At 43.0% G+C, this 17640-nt stretch overlaps 1 protein-coding gene across 1 annotated transcript in view; it reads left to right on the forward strand.

The window, feature by feature from the left end:
• The first annotated feature begins 3294 nt into the window (after positions 1-3294).
• The window catches only part of N4bp2 (NEDD4 binding protein 2), a 46542-nt gene continuing 32196 nt past the window's right edge, over positions 3295-17640 (forward strand). Inside the window, exons 1-5 of the mRNA XM_051164748.1 lie at positions 3295-3449; positions 5211-5562; positions 9262-10420; positions 13431-13555; positions 16293-16381. Coding sequence (XP_051020705.1) covers positions 5334-5562; positions 9262-10420; positions 13431-13555; positions 16293-16381 — 1602 coding nt within the window. The 5' untranslated portion in view covers positions 3295-3449; positions 5211-5333. The remainder of the gene's footprint in view (positions 3450-5210; positions 5563-9261; positions 10421-13430; positions 13556-16292; positions 16382-17640) is intronic.

Genomic DNA, 17640 nt, shown 5'->3' on the forward strand with positions numbered 1-17640 from the left:
GGATTAAGTCATCTGAACGACAAACAGTATCTTTAAACAAGCTCCTGTAGGAAGTTTGCTCAATCAGAGCTTGTCAATACCCAGAAAGTAACAGTTCACATGAATGCCAGATGTTTTTTCTTTTTGATTTTTTGAGACAGAGTTTCTCTGTGTAATCTTGGCTGTCCTGGACTCACTTTGTAGACCAAGCTGACCTTAGGCTCACAGTGATCTACCTGCTTCTGCCTCCCTGGGTGCTGGGATTAAAGGCATATGCTACCATGCTTGGCTCTAATGCCAGATTTTTAGAGAGATGCAGGGTAGTCAGAGGTTGGAAGCAGTTCTGGGGTATATCACGATACAGACCTTGAAAATAACAGATTACTTCCAAAGATCTCTCACATCTACTGAACTTCCCCAAATCAATGGCTCCTGACAGCATGTCAGAGGCTGGAAGCAGTTCTGGGAGTGCATCATGGTATAGACCTTGCAAACACCAGATGGCCTCCTAGACAGCCCACATGCCTAGTGTGCTCCCTTAACAGGGTGGCTCTTGGCAGATAAAAAGTCATATTTCCATGCTTCTATTTATACAGTGTCCCTGAATAGGCAGTCTACAGATTTGTGGTTGCCAGGGATGGGAGATGGGGTGGGCATTAAGGCTCATGGATGAAGATATGTCAGGAATGTTCTGAAATTAGATTGTGCTGATAGTTGTGTAGTTCTGTAAGTATACTGAAAACCTTCTGAGCTGTGTACTTCAGAATGGTGAATTTTGGACCACTGGAGTGTTGCTGAGTGGTAGAGCACTGGCCAGCATATATGAGGTCATGGGTTTAATCCTTTATACCACAAACACCAAAAAGCCCAAACAATTATTAAAAATGGAAAAAAAGAAAAAGAAAAGAAAGGAGAAGAATAAAGGGGCTAGTGAGGTAGCCCAGCAGTTATGAGCACTTGCTACTCTTGCAGAGCACCTGGGTTTTGCTCCCAGCACCCAAACTGGACAGCTCTCAACCCAGTTTTAGGAGTTCAGAGACCCTCCTCTGGCTTCTGAGGGCACCTGCACTTGTGGTGCACATGTAGACAACCAAGCACAAATGCATGCACATAAACAAAATAAAGAGAAAGAAAAATAGCCTAAATAAGTGATTCTCAACCTATGGATTGTGATCCCTCTGGGTGAGGTGGGGGTGTGGTGGGGGTCTAGTGCAGTGGGATTGAATGGCTCTTTCACAGGAGTTGTTTAAAACCCTGGGAAAACAAATATTTATAGTACGATTCATAACAGTGACAAATTTACAACTATGATGTAGCAACAAAGTAATTTTCTGGTGGGGGGGGTCATCACAATATGAGGAACTGTATTAAAGGTTCAAAGCATTAGGCAGGTTGAGAACTAAAGCCCAAAACAGTGAGCTTTATGAAATATATATATTATAAAAATAGATAGGAGCCCACACAATTATAAGTATGTACACATGAGAGAGGATGTGATCTTTAGTCCAGATGGAAGTAATGAGAATTGGTTGGATTGCCAATTTTTACTTTAAAAATATTTTATCAGCCAGGCATGGTGGTGCATCCCTTTAATCCTAGCTCTCAGGAGGCAGAGGCAGACGATCATTGTGAGTTTGAGGCCAACCTGGTCCACAAAGTGAGTCTAGGACAGCCAGGGCAACACAGAGAGACCTAACTTTTTTTTTTTTTAACATTTTTATTTTTCCAAGACAGAGTTGCACTATGTAGCTTTGGCTGTCCTGGAACTTAATATGTAGACCAGGCAGGCCTCAAACTCAGAAATCCACCTGCCTCTGCCTCCCAGAGTGCTGGGATTACAGGCATGAGCCACTGTGCCTGGCTACCAAAAATGTAGTTTGAATTTAGAACTAGCACAGTTCGCAGAGTGCTTAAGATGTGAGGTATAGCAGGAGAAGGGAGACAAGAGCTGCTGAGAGGTGCGAGCCCCTGGCCTCTGCACTCTGCAGGTGAAGCAACACTCTGGCCAGGTGGAAGTCAGGCTGGCCTGCAGAGTGAGACATTGTCTCAAAAACAGTAACAAGAAAAGACTTTTCCGTGTTTGGTTTCAGCAGCTGGAAGTTGCCCTTGGTTTCTACATGCCTGGCTTGGGTGTGTCTTGTGACTTGTATCTCTGAACAAAGCACGGGAGAGAACAGTTTAAGGAGGGAAGATTTTTTTCAGTTCCTTGATTCAGAGGCTTTTCTGTGTCGGCTCCTTTGCTTCTGGGCCTTCCTGTGGTGAGGCAAAAACATCCTGTCATGGCAGTTTCCTCCCTGGAACCGATTCTGTGTTGCCCCTGCACCTACATCTGCTTCCTCCAGCCAGGCCCACCTCCCCGCCCCCAGCTTCTGGTCACTAGTCCCCCAGTGTGTGGTCTTGATCTGCTCATCCTAAGGGCATAGCAGTGGAGCGACATGGCCAGAAACTAAATCACGGAACCGTGACTAAAATAAGTAAGTCCTCCCTAAAGCAGCGCGGCTTATCTGTTTCTGATTTAATACGTTTTCATAAATGAGATACTCCTATAATTAAAAGTTCAGCGTCTTTGCAGGTTTTCATCTTCATGGCTTAGCTGGCTGACCAGTGAGCCCCTTCCCTTCCCTGCTCTGGGATCATAAGCAGCTAGCTGCGCCTAGCCGCCTTTCATGGGCTCTAGGGGCCAAATCCAGGCCTTCATGCTGCTGCCCAAGCATTTTGCAGATGGATCTGTCTCCCTGGCCCCAACACTTGGTCTTTTTACTCAGTTACTGCTCAGGGTCCGGGTGTTGTCTTCATGCTGCTGGTTTCTAGCTTGCCTCTCTGTGCTTGCAGAACATGCTTTGTATGCTTTCAATTCCTTGAAGCTCCTTAAAATTTCTTATGTCATGTGGGTTATGGTTTATGATTGTTAACTTCTGTGTACATTTGAAAGAGTATTTGTAGTCTGGCGGCAGCGCTGCCACATGAGTCCAGGACAGTCAAGGCTACACACAGAAACCCTGTCTCAAAAAACAAAACAAAACAAAACAAACAACAACAACAAAAGAATGTATTCTGCCACTATAGAAAAGAGCGTTCCATAAACGTTGACTAGATGCTTAGTCGTTGATATTGTCGAGCTCTGTGTTTTTGGGATTTTGTCTACTTGTTCTATAAATTGCTGGTAGTGTAGTATTGAGATCTTGACTATAGTGAAATTTGTTTATTTTTTTAGTTCTTTTTAAAAAAATCTGTAGTTATGTTTTTGATGCATAGACATTTATTGTTGTTATTATTTTTTCTTTCTGGTGGATTAGTCCTTATTATGATCTCTCCCCCCAAATCTCTTCTCTAAATTCTACTTATATCTGCTATAATATATAAAAAAGTAATTTTGAAAATTTTAATTAATTTGAATTTAGGCACATGTTGCTGGTGGCTGTCATATTACTGGAAGGTGGAGGGAGCTATGACACAAATTTAATTAAAAGGTAAATTCTGTAGTATGTTAAAAGATGTTAAGAACAATGCGTGATTAGCTAGAAAGGGGAGATTGGGACAGAGGGTGTGAGATATTTGACTTGGAATTGGGTAGTCAGGGAAGAAGTTCTTGAATATATTTGGAAAGAGAATAAAAAATTTTAAGTGAGATTTATCAGTGCCAATACCTGTGGGAAGAGTGCATCCAGGGCTGGCAGGGGGCGGCCTCTGTGTGGACTGCAGCCTTCACTCTGAATGGCCTGGGAAAGTACCTGAGAGCTTAGAGCAGACCTGCTCCAGTCTGACTTGGGTTTGTAAGGATTGCTGTGGCTGGAATATTGAAAACAGACTCCAGGGCCTGTGGTGCAGGGTCAAGTTAGGGGGTGAGAGTGTAGGTGCAAGGCTGGTGGTTGTCAGACCAGGTGGTTAGGTAGATTTGGGGAAAGTATCAAGACATTTAATTTCAGAGATTTTAGACGTTAAGGTTGAGGTGTTTATTAGACATATCCAAGTAAAACAAAACAAAAAAGTAGAATGTGGCCTACTCTCGATCCTTAGATCCTACTGGATAAAGTAGGTAGACGCATGAAGAGAGCGACATGCCAGAAGGTAAAACACGGAATCCAAACAGGAGGTGAAGTATGCTTTTGAGGAGAGTGAGGGTACAGCTCAGTGGAGTGCCCGCCTTGCACACATGCACTTCTGGGTATGACCCTAGCACCACCAAACTGGAGGCGGGAGCAGGAAGATGAGAAAGAAGTTCAAGGTCATTCGTAGACACATAGCAAGTTGTAGGTCGCTTGGGCTACACCAGACCCTGTCTCAGAAAAAAGAAAGAAAAAGAGATTCTGTAGTACTGAATTAACAATGTGGTCACATCTGAATAATAATATGGTGGAGAGAAAAATCCATCTTATTGGTACCTGGAAGAAAAGTAGGTAGAGGGAGCCAAAGGGTAAAGGGTCCCGGCCGAGAGCAGGGCGGAAACACACACACAAGAGCAGAAAAGCCAGGAGGCTAAATGTGCTCTCAGTGGCAAGAGCACAGCACTGATGGGGAGACAGTGTCAACACTGTCTGGACGGCAGGCTGTTGTGAAGGTTCTCTGGTCTCTATCCTGAGAGAGATGGGAAGTTAGGGGGCTGCTTAGCAGAGGGGAGGAATGACCCAACCTATGGGGTCGTTGTCTCTGCCTGGAGACTTAAGCAGGGTGATTGCTTAGTCTGCGAGTGCCACTTAGTAGAAAGGGTGTGATAATTAAGTCGAGGGTGATGGCACTGGAGGGGATGAGGTGTGATCATACTGTCTACACGTCAGGAATTGCATGGCCAAATTACCTTCCACTTGGATGAGACCAGGCAAGCAAGGATTATTGCAGTTAACTGAGACGGAAATGCCCAGGCGAACAGGTTTGAAGGGAGTGGTCAGTCTTGGACATGTTAAGTTTACGATGCCTATTAGATATGTGAGGATAGGTGTTGAATAGGCATTCTGATGTTCACAGATGGTTTTATGTTTAAAACAATTAAACAATGCTATTAAAACAGTATGCTTATTATTTTGAAATATGTTATGCTAAACTATTATTTTAATATTTAACATGTTCAATCCTGACAAAACTGGAGTGTTTTGGAGATAAATTGACTTGTTTTTGGATTTGTTGCCACCAGAGTTGATGGTAACTTTGTTAGAATTACACAGAGATGTCATTCCATTTTAGAAATGGAAATATAATTATGTAGTCTGAGTATTTTTACTTGCTTTCTATTTTAGGTCCTATTACTGCTGGATTTGCAAGATTTTTTAATACAAATTTTTCCTTTGAATTATGATTTAAATATCAAAAGATCTTAAATTTTTTTAAAAAAGGGAAGTGTTTTAGTTTTGGAAGTCAGAATGCCAAGGAAAAGGAAAAATGTTGGGGGCAATCCTTTGCGGAAGACTGCAAAATCTCAGGAAATTGTCGTGTCACGTGTTGCTAGTCGTGAGGACCCAACCACTGCTCTTCCTTCCATGTGTGAGAAAAAAATTGATCAGGAAGAACTCTTCACCAGTATCTCAGAGATGTTTTCTGCTCTGGATCCTGATGTAGTGTATTTGATGCTTTCTGAATGTGATTTTAAAGGTGAGAAAAGTTTAGTTTGAATCTTTGCATCTTATAAGAAGACCTGATATTCTGTGTCACAGTGAACAGCAATGCAGAAAAATGATATTCTATTTTTTAGAGATTTATTTATTTATTTATTTATTATTTATTATGTATAGTGCTCTGCCCGCATGTACACCTGAAGGCCAGAGGAAGGCATCAGATCATATTATAGATGGCTGTGAGCCACCATGTGGTTGCTGGGCATTGAACTCAGGACCTTTGGAAGAGCAGGCAGTGCCCTTAACCTCTGAGCCATCTCTGCAGCCCCTGATACTCGTATTTTGTTCATCACATGTTAAGTATCTCCCATGGACAAAAGTATTGTTTAGGATCACTAGGGCTGTGGAAAAGTAAAGATGGCTCCTACCATGATGAAGTGTGCGGCTGTAGATCTGAGATGCATGGATGTGAATGTAGTCCACGTTTCAGCCTCTCCTGTCTCCTCTAGACGGGCTGATGCTATTGACGTCTTCGAGTTTGTTTTCCTAACTTCTTAATAAAAATAATAGTATGTGTCTTACAGGATAGGACTTTCTGGGAGAAGGTTAAAGGTTTATTTTGTTTGATATTGGCAAACACGTCAGTATATAAATAACCTTTAATAAATTGTTTAGAAGTGTGTTTGCAGGCAAAAAGAAATGTTAAATTGCCTGGGTGGGTTACTGCCAGGTTAATGTTGTTTTGGGCTCTGGTTTTTCTAAGATGAAATCATTCTAGATTTAAAGGTCTTGATAGAGCCTGGTAACTTTATCATCTCAGTCACTGTGTGAGCTGTGATGTGAGCATTTCCACCCTGTCATGATACCTACCAGAATGCAGGCTCCAGGACTTGCCTGGTGCTCAGGTGGCAGCGGGCAGCGTGCTGTAAGTGACTGACACACTTGTGTCCTGATTTTGTTTTTACATTTTATTTGTTGAACGCATATGTATAACACAATGGGCAATCACAACTGTATTATCCTATGTCCTAACAAACTTACTTCTCTTTTTCAGGATCTTCTGTAGAACTTCTTTGTAAATAGTTGATGTTATGAGTAGTTTGAATAATAGCATTGATGGCACTAAGAAAGCATATATTCTGCCCTTTAAAAGTTAATACAATGAAATGTTTTCATTGCTTTTGCATATTTCTCTTTGTAGCAAGATTTACATGGTTCTCTTTGGTAGTTTCCTAGTGCTCCAGTGAGCTGTATTCTGATGTATCTATTTCCAAGTTTCTCATGAATAATCATTATTACAAAGAACATTTTAGTGAAAGTAGCCTTTTTCTTTTGGCATTTCTTTTTAATCCCAAAGCTTTCTTTCCTGCATCACAGGTTAAGAGTAGTTTGTCTGGACTTGAAAATATACTGCTAAATTACCTACCAGGGAGGCATGCCAGTTTGTAATTCACACAGCCCTCTCAGCATTGCGAATAGTTATTTTAAGATCTTAATAGGAATAAAATTGTAATTTTCCTTAACTTTTTAAAATAAAGAGTCATTTTGAACATTTTTAGTATTTGAGTTTTCTCATATTCATAGGTTATTCATTTGGTTTTAAGGTTGTTTTTGTATCATAGTTTTCCTTTTCTCCCAGCAATCTGTTTAAGATTTCTTTTTAATGATAATTATCTTTGTATTTTGGTGTTTTACTTCATACTGCTTTTCATTATAAATATGCTAGTTCTTTAGTCTGGGTTTTCTCCCATGTAGGGTTCCCCCCTTCTTCTGTTTGCTTCCCCCCTTCTCCCTTGGTTCAGTGTTTAGGGCTCCTTGCCTTTGTGGTTGTGCCCTGCTCTCCTGACTGACCTCCCTGCCAGGCCTGCCCCTCCAACCCTCTTTGTTTTTCTCTTAAGGGAACATTAGCTGGGTGCTTACTAGGTGCCAGTCCTTTTCATGGATTATCTCATTTAACCCCCACAACAGCCTATGAGGTAGGTACTTTTATTATCCCATATTACAGACAAGAAGGTCAGCTTAGGGAAGCTAGCTGACTTGTTTGAAGTAGATATTTAAACGATGGCGTTTTTGACTCCAGAGCAGAGCTGTGTCCTACAGTGCTGTGCTTTCCCCCCGTGTTTATCTTAAGAGAAAACAGTATAAAACAGAAACAAAATTTTAAAAAGGCTTCCTGATTACAAATGCTTAAAAATTACTTTCTTTTCTTGTGGTGCCTGTTACCAAGCCCAGGCCTCACGCGTGCTAACTAGGCTCTCTGCACTGAGCAGTGGCCCTCACGCTTATGTGCCGGAAACCACGCCGGCTCAGCACTGGAGGCAGATAGACCAGCCCTCACCTTGTCACTGTGCGGCGTGGGGCCAGTTTGCACCCTTTTCTGAGCTTTGTGTTTTCTAGGATGATAAGATCTTAGAGTATTAGATGAGGACCCAGCGAGGGGTCCGCACAGTGCTCCAGGCCCAGGTGCTGTGCCGGGTTGTTAGAAGACTAAGTGTGACATGTCAGACCCCTCCCAGTTTCACCCAGCCTCCTTCACTTTTTTTCCTTCCTTCTTTATCCTTTGCACAGAACTCTGTAAGCTAACTTTGCAAGTTTCTCTGAATACTTTAGACAGCTTTTATATTTTCTTTTCTTTTCTTTTCTTTCTTTTTTTTTTTTAGAGACAGGGTCTCACTACGTAGCTCTGGATTTTAAAAAAAAATTTTCTTTTGTTTGTTTTTTGAGACACGGTTTCTCTGTGTGGTCCTGGCTGTCCTGGACTCTCTTTGTAGACCAGGCTGGCCTCGAACTCACAGCAATCTACCTGCCTCTGCCTCTTGAGTGCTGGGATTAAAGGTGTGTGCCACCATGCCTAGTGCAGCTCTGGATCTTACTATGTAGACAGGCTGGCTTTGGCTTTGAACTCACAGAAATCCATCTGCTTCTGCCTCCTAAGTACAGGCAAATTTCTATTTTCAAGCTTGGCTTTAACTTTCACTCTGTTTAGCAATTTGATTTTTAATATTTTAAGTGCCAGATCATACATTACTTTATGTGAAATCTTTCCTTATTCTATCACTGTAGCATTTGTACATTATTAAAAAGTACACATTATTTGACTTATTATGATGTAATTATATTTTAATACCCATGTTTTTATATTTAAACTTTCCAGAATCTTTTGTATTAAAAATTTGTCTTCATTAGCCAGGCATGGTGGTTCAGTCCCAGCACTTGGGAAGACAGAGGCAGGCAGATCTCTGTGAGTTTGAGGCCACTGTGGTGTACAAAGTGAGTCCAGGACAGCCAAGGCTTCACAGAGAAGCCCTGTCTCAAAATAGTCTTCATTTTTGTATGAAGTATTTCTGATGCATATGTTCTTTATATTGTGAAAGACACAGCATGGATTGTGTAAATCAGTAAGTTTACTAAGAATGCATGCTTAAAATACTTAATCTTCCATAGGACAGTCAATAGACAAATGATTGTTTAATGAATCAACTGACCTTAGGATCTTTATAAATGACCCTAATATATATATATATAGTCTATGTGCATACTCATTAAACCGATCAAAAATGTGTACTTGGTAGATTTTTACTACACCTGGAAAGAACACCGCCCCATGGCTCTGCAGAGCTGCCTCTCTAGTGTGGGCTTTGACGTTAGAGCAGTGCTGATTTTTAGAAGACGACCTGTATTCTGAGCCATCTTCAGTACATACGTGTGTTTTGTTGTTGCTGTTATTCTCACGCAGTTGAAAATGCCATGGATTGTCTATTAGAGTTATCTGCTACTAATGGCAAGATGGAAGAATCATCTTCAAAAAGTCCTCCTGCTTGTGAGAACGGGCCGCGTGTGTCAGGAAGTGCAGGAACGGAGACAAGTCCTGTAGGCGAGAGTGAAGACTCGACACTGGACCCGTTCCTGGATATGCAGCTGACGGAGGACTTGGATTCCTTAATACAGAACGCCTTCGACAAGCTGAACTCTGCCCCCGATGACCAAGCATGCTCGTTTTTGCCTTTGCAAGATGCTAATAGTTTTAATGGCCCTTCAACCTTTATGAGTTCAGATTCAAATGGTGTGACCTCTGTTCTTTCTGCACAAAATACAGACTCAAACAGTGAGATTCTCAAGAATTCTGCTGCTTCAGTAGGCTCAAACCCACTAATTTCACATTCAGTTTTGAATAAGCCTGAAAGTATTATAAAGGATGGCACACTGCCATTAGAAGGTAGCTACCCAGAAGAGTCTCCTCCCAGTAGCTCTGTGACTCCAACAAATGACTCTGTTGTGGGTTGTGGTAGCTTTAGCCAAAGACAGAAGGAGCTTTTAGAATCCGAGTGTCCTAGCGCGCAGCATTCTCAGGCCCTTGATGATCTGGGTACCAATGAACCTCAGGTTCCTTCACATCCTCCTCTGCACAATTCAGGGCCTGGTTTAGCTGGTACTGATGGGGATCAAAAGTCCACTTCTGCGCCTGACGTCTTTGTGCCCTCTGAGGGGTTCAGTTTCAAGCCACACAAACACCCTGAGCTGCCACCGAAGGGCAAGGACATGAGCTACTGCCCCGTCCTCACCCCTCTCCCCTTACTCCTTCCTCCGCCGCCTCCGCCACCAATTTGGAACCCAATGATCCCTGCTTTTGACCTCTTTCAAGGAAACCATGGCTTTGTAGCACCCGTGGTAACCACAGCTGCTCACTGGAGACCTGTCAACTACACGTTTCCACCCCCCGTCATCTCCCACACCTCCCCAACAAAAGTGTGGAGAAGCAGTGAGGGAACTAGTGCTTATCAAGTTCAGGAGGCCCCAGTGTCTCAGCCTGCGAGGAAGAAGACGACGTCCTATGTCGGCTTGGTTCTTGTTCTTCTCAGAGGGCTGCCGGGCTCAGGGAAATCCTTTCTGGCAAGGTAGGAAGTTTTATTGGCATTTTAAAAGAAAGTATAGTGCATGGATTTGCTTAACACATGGTTAATAAGTATTTTTCCCTATTTATTTGTTTATTTACTATGTATGCAGTGTTCTGCCTACATATACACATGCAGCCCAGAAGAGGGCACCAGATCTCATTATAGATGGTTGTGAGCCACCATGTGGTTGCTGGGAATTGAACTCAGGATCTCTAGAAGAGTAGACAGTGCTCTTAACCTCTGAGCCATCTCTCTAGCCACCCCCCCCTCTTTTTTTTTTCTTTTAAGATAACACTCTTTTCTCAGGGCAGTGGTGGCACACTCCTTTAATTCCAGCACTTGGGAGACAGAGGCAGGCCAATCGCTGTGAGTTCAAAGCCAGCCTGGTCTACAAAGTGAGTCCAGGACAGCCAGGGCTACACAGAGAGACCCTGTCTCAAAAAAAAAAAACAAGACAAGATAATATTCTTTTCTTTAAAAATGTTTATTGAAACCTTTTTCTCAGAAAAAATAAAGATAGTTTGAAGATACTGAGACTGTGAAATAGAAATACCTTTCTGTGGACGAGAGCTAATTTGATTAGGAGAAATAGTAAATTAGACTTTGTTTATAGAATGTAGAAAACCAGACTAGAAAAATCAAAAGAAAAGATCCACAGTTGATTTTTTTTTTTTTTTAAATTCAGGAACAGAAAGTAATAAATACATGAATTTTTACTAATGACTAGAAATTGAGGATTGTAGTATGTTGTTAAATAATGCTTTTGGAAACATGATTTTAAACTGGGCATGGTGATGTAGGTCTTTAGTCCCAGCACTGGGAAGGCAGAGACAGGCAGATCCCTGGGCTCAAGGCCATCATGAAACAGAAAAAGTTCCAGGACAGACAAAGCTGCACCTGTCTTGAAACCCTGTCTCAAACTCCAGAAAACAGAACACAAAGGGAACTTGAGTATAAAGAAGAGAGACCAATAGTAGTAACTACAGAACTCAGGGTTTCAAAATATTTATTTATTTATTTTTGATGTTTCAAGACATGATCTCACTGTGTAGCCTGCCTAACCTGGATTTTACCTGGATACAGACCGAGTTGGCATTTCTCCCTCCTACAGAGTGCTGGGATTAAAAGTGTGTGTTACCACTCCTGGCCCAAAGCTTCATTTTGTTGGAAAACACGGTTCCCTTGCCTATGTTTTCATGCCAAGTAGTTGTTAATGCTTTGATGTGGGAGGCGAGAGTCAGGGGTAGAAGCAGCTGGTGACTGTGCCTGCAAGGGTGCGCTCCAGACGCCTGGGCGTTACGTGCAACATGTCTTCATTTGTTTTTTTCCTCCTGATTTTGAATTATTTTTGTAGCCGTAGGCTTTTCTTTTTGATTTAGTAGTAGCAGTACATGTGTGTGTTTTGAGATAGAAAGTCTTATATGTAGCCAAGGCCATGCATTTCTGTACCTCCTGCCTATAAACCCCCAAATGGCTGGGATTACAGATGTGTGCCGTCATTATGTGGAAGTAGGGGTCAAACCCTGGACCCTGTACGTGGTAGAAAAACTGTCTTACCAGCTGAGCTACATGTTTAGCCCCGGGAATAGCAATATAAAATAATGTGAGTTAAGCAGTTGTGTTTATGAGATTAGTGGGAGTGAAAGTAGTACTTCAGCCAGGTGTGGTGGGAAATAAGAAATAAGAGTAGAGGTGACAGGGATGAACACATTCCTGGGCAGGCGTGGTGAGTTCGAGGCCAGCCTGGTCTACAAAGCAAGTCCAGGACAGCCAAGGCTACACAGGGAAACCCTGTCTTGAAAAACAAGACAAAACAAAACAAAACAGAAACCAAACAAGAAAAAAAGAAAAAGAAAAAAAAGAAAGTAGTACTTTAAGAGGAGCAGATGTAGGGCTAGATTTCAGGGGCCTTAGAGTTAGAAGTCAAATGCGATTTTGAGAGTGGTAACAGAAGTTTTTGCCACAAAATAGGAGTTCCTTTTTTAATAGAAATACGTGAGGTAATCTGGACACGATCTGAGTTTTCTTAGCGAGTATGGTCTATACCATTAAATTAGCTTATGACACTAGGGAAATCTGATGTAAAAACAAGTGTTTTGGATTTATTAGAATGGTCATGGATAGATGTCTCTTACAAAAATATATAAATTTAGAGCTGGAGAAATAGCTCTGAGGTTAAGAGCACTGTCTGTTCTTCCAAAGGTCCTGAGTTCAATTCCCAGCAACCACATGGTGGCTCATAACCATCTATAATGAGATCTGGTGCCCTCTTCTGGCGGGCAGGCATGCATGTGGGTGGGATACTGTATAAATTTTTTATATATATTTGTAATCTCCTGTCTCCATCTTTAAGCACTGGAGTTACTGACGGGCTGCTGTGCCACACAGCAGTTGTGTGTAGGTACTGTGGATGTCAGCGTTCTTTATGCTTGCAGAGACATCTGCAGCAGGGATGGTGGTCATGCCTGTAAGACCAAGGGTGCAGGGTCGTCCTCGCTTAGATCATAAGTGCGAGGCCAGCCTGGGCTACGTGAGACTCTGCTTCATTTCTGAATAGTTTGTATAAAGCAAAATAGATCTATTTTGGGTTAGTTTTGTTTGTTTGTTTGTTTGACTCTGCTTCATTTCTGAATAGTTTGTATAAAGCAAAATAGATCTATTTTGGGTTAGTTTTGTTTGTTTGTTTGTTTGGTTGGTTGGTTGGCTTTTCGAGACAAGATTTCTTTGTGTAATAGTCCTTGCTGCCCTGGAACTCTCTTTGTAGACCAGGCCTGCCTCTGCCTCCCGAGTGCTGGGATTAAAGGCGTGCACCACCATGCCTGGAGGATTATCTTTTTTGAAGAGTTGAACTTTTTGCTTAGAGAATTTCCAATGTAACTTGTGAATCGTGTTGCTCCTTTAAATACTCTTACTTGAAGTTTTACCATATTTGGGTTATATAATTCTCTATAAAAGAAGAGAGAATTTTGGAAAGAAAATTAAAGAAACCAATCCCCTTTTTCATTCATAGGACTTTGCAAGAGGATAACCCCAGCGGGGTCATTCTTAGTACTGACGACTATTTCTATATAAATGGGCAGTACCAGTTTGATGTGAAGTACTTGGGAGAAGCCCACGAGTGGAACCAGAACCGAGGTACGGGCAGCTGTGCGGCTGCATGATGTCATGTTGGGGTAGGCAGACAGCTTTCTCTAGTATGTGTAAAGAACGGTCTTTACGTAGGTGCTGTGCTGCCACTGAGCGTGACTGGCCCTAGCCCTGAAGAATGTGTAATGTGGGGCTGGAGAGCTGGCTCAGAGGTTAAGAGCACTGACTGCTCCTCCAGAAGCCCTGAGTTCAATTCCCAGCAACCACATGGTGGCTCACAACTATCTATAATGTGATCTGGTGCCCTCTTCTGGTGTGCAGGTAGAGGGTTGTATACGTATTAATAAATAAGTATATCTTTAAAAACTAAAAAGTAATTTGTAATAAACAAAAGCTAGGATAATCCCAACACCCAGGAAGCAGAGATTGGTGATTCAGCCTGATTCAAGGCCAGCCTGGTCTACAGAGTGAGTTCAATAACAGCCAGGGCCACATAGAGAAACCCTGTTTTATTTAAAAAAAAAAAAAAGTAATTCTTATGTTACACAGTAAGATGTAAGTGAGAGTTAAAAGTTAAGTTTTGAGGCACAGGAATGTGTGGCCAATTTTCCCAGCACCCACATAAAGTCAGACATGGCAGTGTGTGTTTGTGATCTTAGTGCTGAGGAGGCAGACACAAGGAGGGGCCCTGGGCTTGCTGGCCAGTTGTCTAACCAGATTGGTGAGTTTCAGGTTTTTTGAGAGACTGTGTCTCAAAAGTAAGGTGGGGGGCTATTAAGGACAACACCTAAGTCAGGCAAGGTAGTACATGCTATTAATTTCAGCTCTAGCACTGGGAGTCAGAAAAAGGTGGATCTCTGCGAGTTTGAGGCCAGCTTGGTCTACATAGAGAGTTTCAGGACAGCCAGGGCCACATAATGAGACCCTTGCTAAAAACAAAACAAAGTCAGCAGCAGCAAAAAAAGATGTGTGATGTTGACCTCACACTCCCTCCCACATTGCCCCCAGGTTTGTGTGAATCTCCCTCTCTTCATCCCCTTCCATAAAGTAATAAAACATTTAAAAAAAATATTTTATTTAGTTTTTAATCTATGTGCATTGGTGTGAAAGTGTCAGATCTTGGAGCTACAGACAGTTGTGAGCTGCCACGTGGGTGCTGGGAATTGAACCCGGGTCCCTTGGAAGAGCAGGCAGTGCTTTTAACCACTGACCCATCTCTCCAGCCCCAATAAAACATATTTTTAAAGTTAGTTTTTGTAAGAGGATTAGACTATTGTATGACAGTGTCTCAGTTTTATTTAGTCAGCACGGATCTTGTCAGAAATACAATCTTTTTTCCTAGTGTCTCATAGCTGAAGAACTGCTGTTGTCTCGTGTGCTCTAGTCTTTTGTTTTCTTCTTCTTCCTCCTTTCTTTTCTTCTCATCCCCTCCTTTTTCATCTCTTTCCTTTCTTGCCTTTCTTCCCCACTTCCCTTTCTGTTGCCACCCCTCTCCTCAGGACAGAGTTGCTGGGAGTCCAGGCTGGCTTTAAGCTGTTTATCTTCTTTCCTCATCCTTCCTGGTCTCGTTTCTGAAATGGAACGTGTCCTGTTACATACTGGTGTTTTCCAGCTTGGTTCCATCTGTCCGTTTATCTGTCTCGTCCATCCATCTCTCTCCCTCCCTCCCTTCCTTTCCTCTCTCCTGCCTTCCTTTCTTCTGAACTTGGTTGAACCGCAGGGCCATGATGTGTGAGGCAAGCTCTCTCCCTCACTAGAACAATGGAGGAAGACCCTGGAGGCCCTGCTCTGGCTTTACCTGAGGCATGGGCCTGCACCTGCACACTCACTGCGTCCACCACACACACCACACGTGTATATCTGGGGACACACACACACACACACCCGCCCCCCTCCCCCCCACCAACAAAGTGATGTTTTGTGGTCAAATAATGTGTAAAAGTTTCACATCTGTGGCTTTGAGCTGTGAAATTAAGATTATTTTTTTGTTTTTTGTTTTTTCAAGACAGGGTTTCTCTGTGTAGCCTTGGCTGTCCTGGACTCACTTTGTAGACCAGGCTGGCCTCGAACTCACAGAGATGTGCCTGCCTCTGCCTCCCCCAAGTGCTGGGATTACAGGTGTGCACCACTGTGACTAGTAGATTTTTTTTTTTTTAAAAATGATAATATTTAGGTTTTTTGGGCCTATTATATAGCTCTAGAAATCCTGGAACTTCCCACTGATACAGTCTAGGGATCTTGGTTGGGTTCATTTTTCTCTGTCAGTTAACGAATTAAACGGCAGGAAAAACCTGAAGCACAAGAGGCGGCAGCAGAGAGATCTCAAGCACTCAGCAGTGAGACAGGTGTGAGGAGCACGCGTGCCACACCGTGCACGCCGGGCACGCCAGGCACACAGATCTCGGGGGCTGGGATTTTTAAAGCGTCAGGAGAGCTTTCCTCCTCTAATTTAGGGTTGGTCAGTTTGAAGAGTGACAGGATGGATGGTTGATGGGTCCACAGCTGTTGGTGACTACAGGTCCTAAGCACGCCAGTCTATCAGCAGGGCCTGCTGGTAGGAGACAGAATTTTAAGACATTTTAAGCTGTGAGGCGTCTGTCTCAAGTCAGGAGTGTGAGGCAGAAGTTGGCCGTCTTGGAAGTTGCCCACCTTTATTACCTAGCCATGGCCCTCTCCCTGCCTGTCTGTCTGTCTGCCAGGGAGCCTGACTCCTAGTCTTTCACCACCATGCCTGCCCTGTATTTAATATTATTAAAATGATGTGCTTTTGAACTGTGTTTTTCAGCAAAAGAAGCATTTGAGAAGAAGATATCTCCAGTAATCATAGACAATACCAACCTCCAAGCTTGGGAAATGAAGCCGTATGTTGCACTGGTTTGTACCATAAGTTTATATTACTGAGTTTGGAGTCACTGAGGGGATGTTTCTTTCACAAGTGAGTCCAAGCACTTGAGGAGATCTTGCTTTGCCTTGAACTGCATTAAATGAGAAGAGTAAGACAACCAGTTGGCCTGAGCTTTTCAGTAAAGCTAAGTTTACTCAGCTTTGAAATTGTGATAGTCAAATGTTAACCTTCCCCCTCCCCTCCTCTTCCATCTCTTCCCTTCTCCTCCCCTTCCCTCCCCTCTTCTTCCATCTTCTCCCTTCTCCTCCCCTCCCCTCCCCTCCCTTCTCTTCCATCTCCTCCCTTCCCCTCCCCTTCCCTTCCCTCCTCTTCCATCTCCTCCCTTCCCCTCCCCTTCCCTCCCCTCCTCTTCCATCTCCTCCCTTCCCCTCCCCTCCCCTCCTCTTCCGTCTCCTCCCTTCCCCTCCCCTTCCCCTCCCTCCTCTTCCATCTCCTCCCTTCCCCTCCCCTCTTCCATCTCTTCCCTCCCCTCCTCTCCTCTCCTCTCTTCTTCTTTTGACTTTCTTCTCACATAAGAACTATTTTTAGTTTCTAGGGTGTATCAGTAGTGGCTATTGGGCTATATTTGGTCTTAATAGTGTGTGTGTGTGTGTGTGTGTGTGTGTGTACGTTTATGATTTATTTATTTATACAGTATTCTGCCTGCATTAAGCCAGCAAGCCAGAAGAGGCACCAGATCTCATCATAGATGGTTATGAGCCACCATGTGGTTGCTGGGAATTGAACTCAGGACCTTTGGAAGAGCAGCCAGTGCTCTTAACTTCTGAGGCCTCTCTCTAGCATCCGATTAGATAGTTCTTGAGTGCAGGACTCTTGCTTTATCTACCATTGAGTCTTCTGGGTGTATTGCTGTTCCTGGTTATGTAGTGACTTTATAGACTAGATCCAATAAATGATCTGATAAATGAAGCATTTAGGATGTGGGTGCGTTTGTGTTATGGTCTTCCATTACCAGCAGATACTTTGCACATGGAATAAAATACATGCTTCCTTAGTTGAGTGCATATTGGAGTTCATTTTTGTTTGCTTATTTTTTGAGACAGGGTTTCTCTGTGTAGTCTTGGCTGTCCTGGACTCACTTTGTAGACCAGGTTGGCCTTGAACTCACAGCGATCCACCTGCCTCTGCCTCCTGAGTGCTGGGATCAAAGGCGTGCGCCACCACGCCCGGCTCATACTGGACTTCTTTATGTCCTTAACACATCCAGGCTGTTGTTATCTTGTTTGTT

The sequence above is a fragment of the Acomys russatus genome, chromosome 22 (genome assembly GCF_903995435.1).
Source record: "Acomys russatus chromosome 22, mAcoRus1.1, whole genome shotgun sequence".
In the NCBI taxonomy this organism is placed as follows: domain Eukaryota; kingdom Metazoa; phylum Chordata; class Mammalia; order Rodentia; family Muridae; genus Acomys; species Acomys russatus.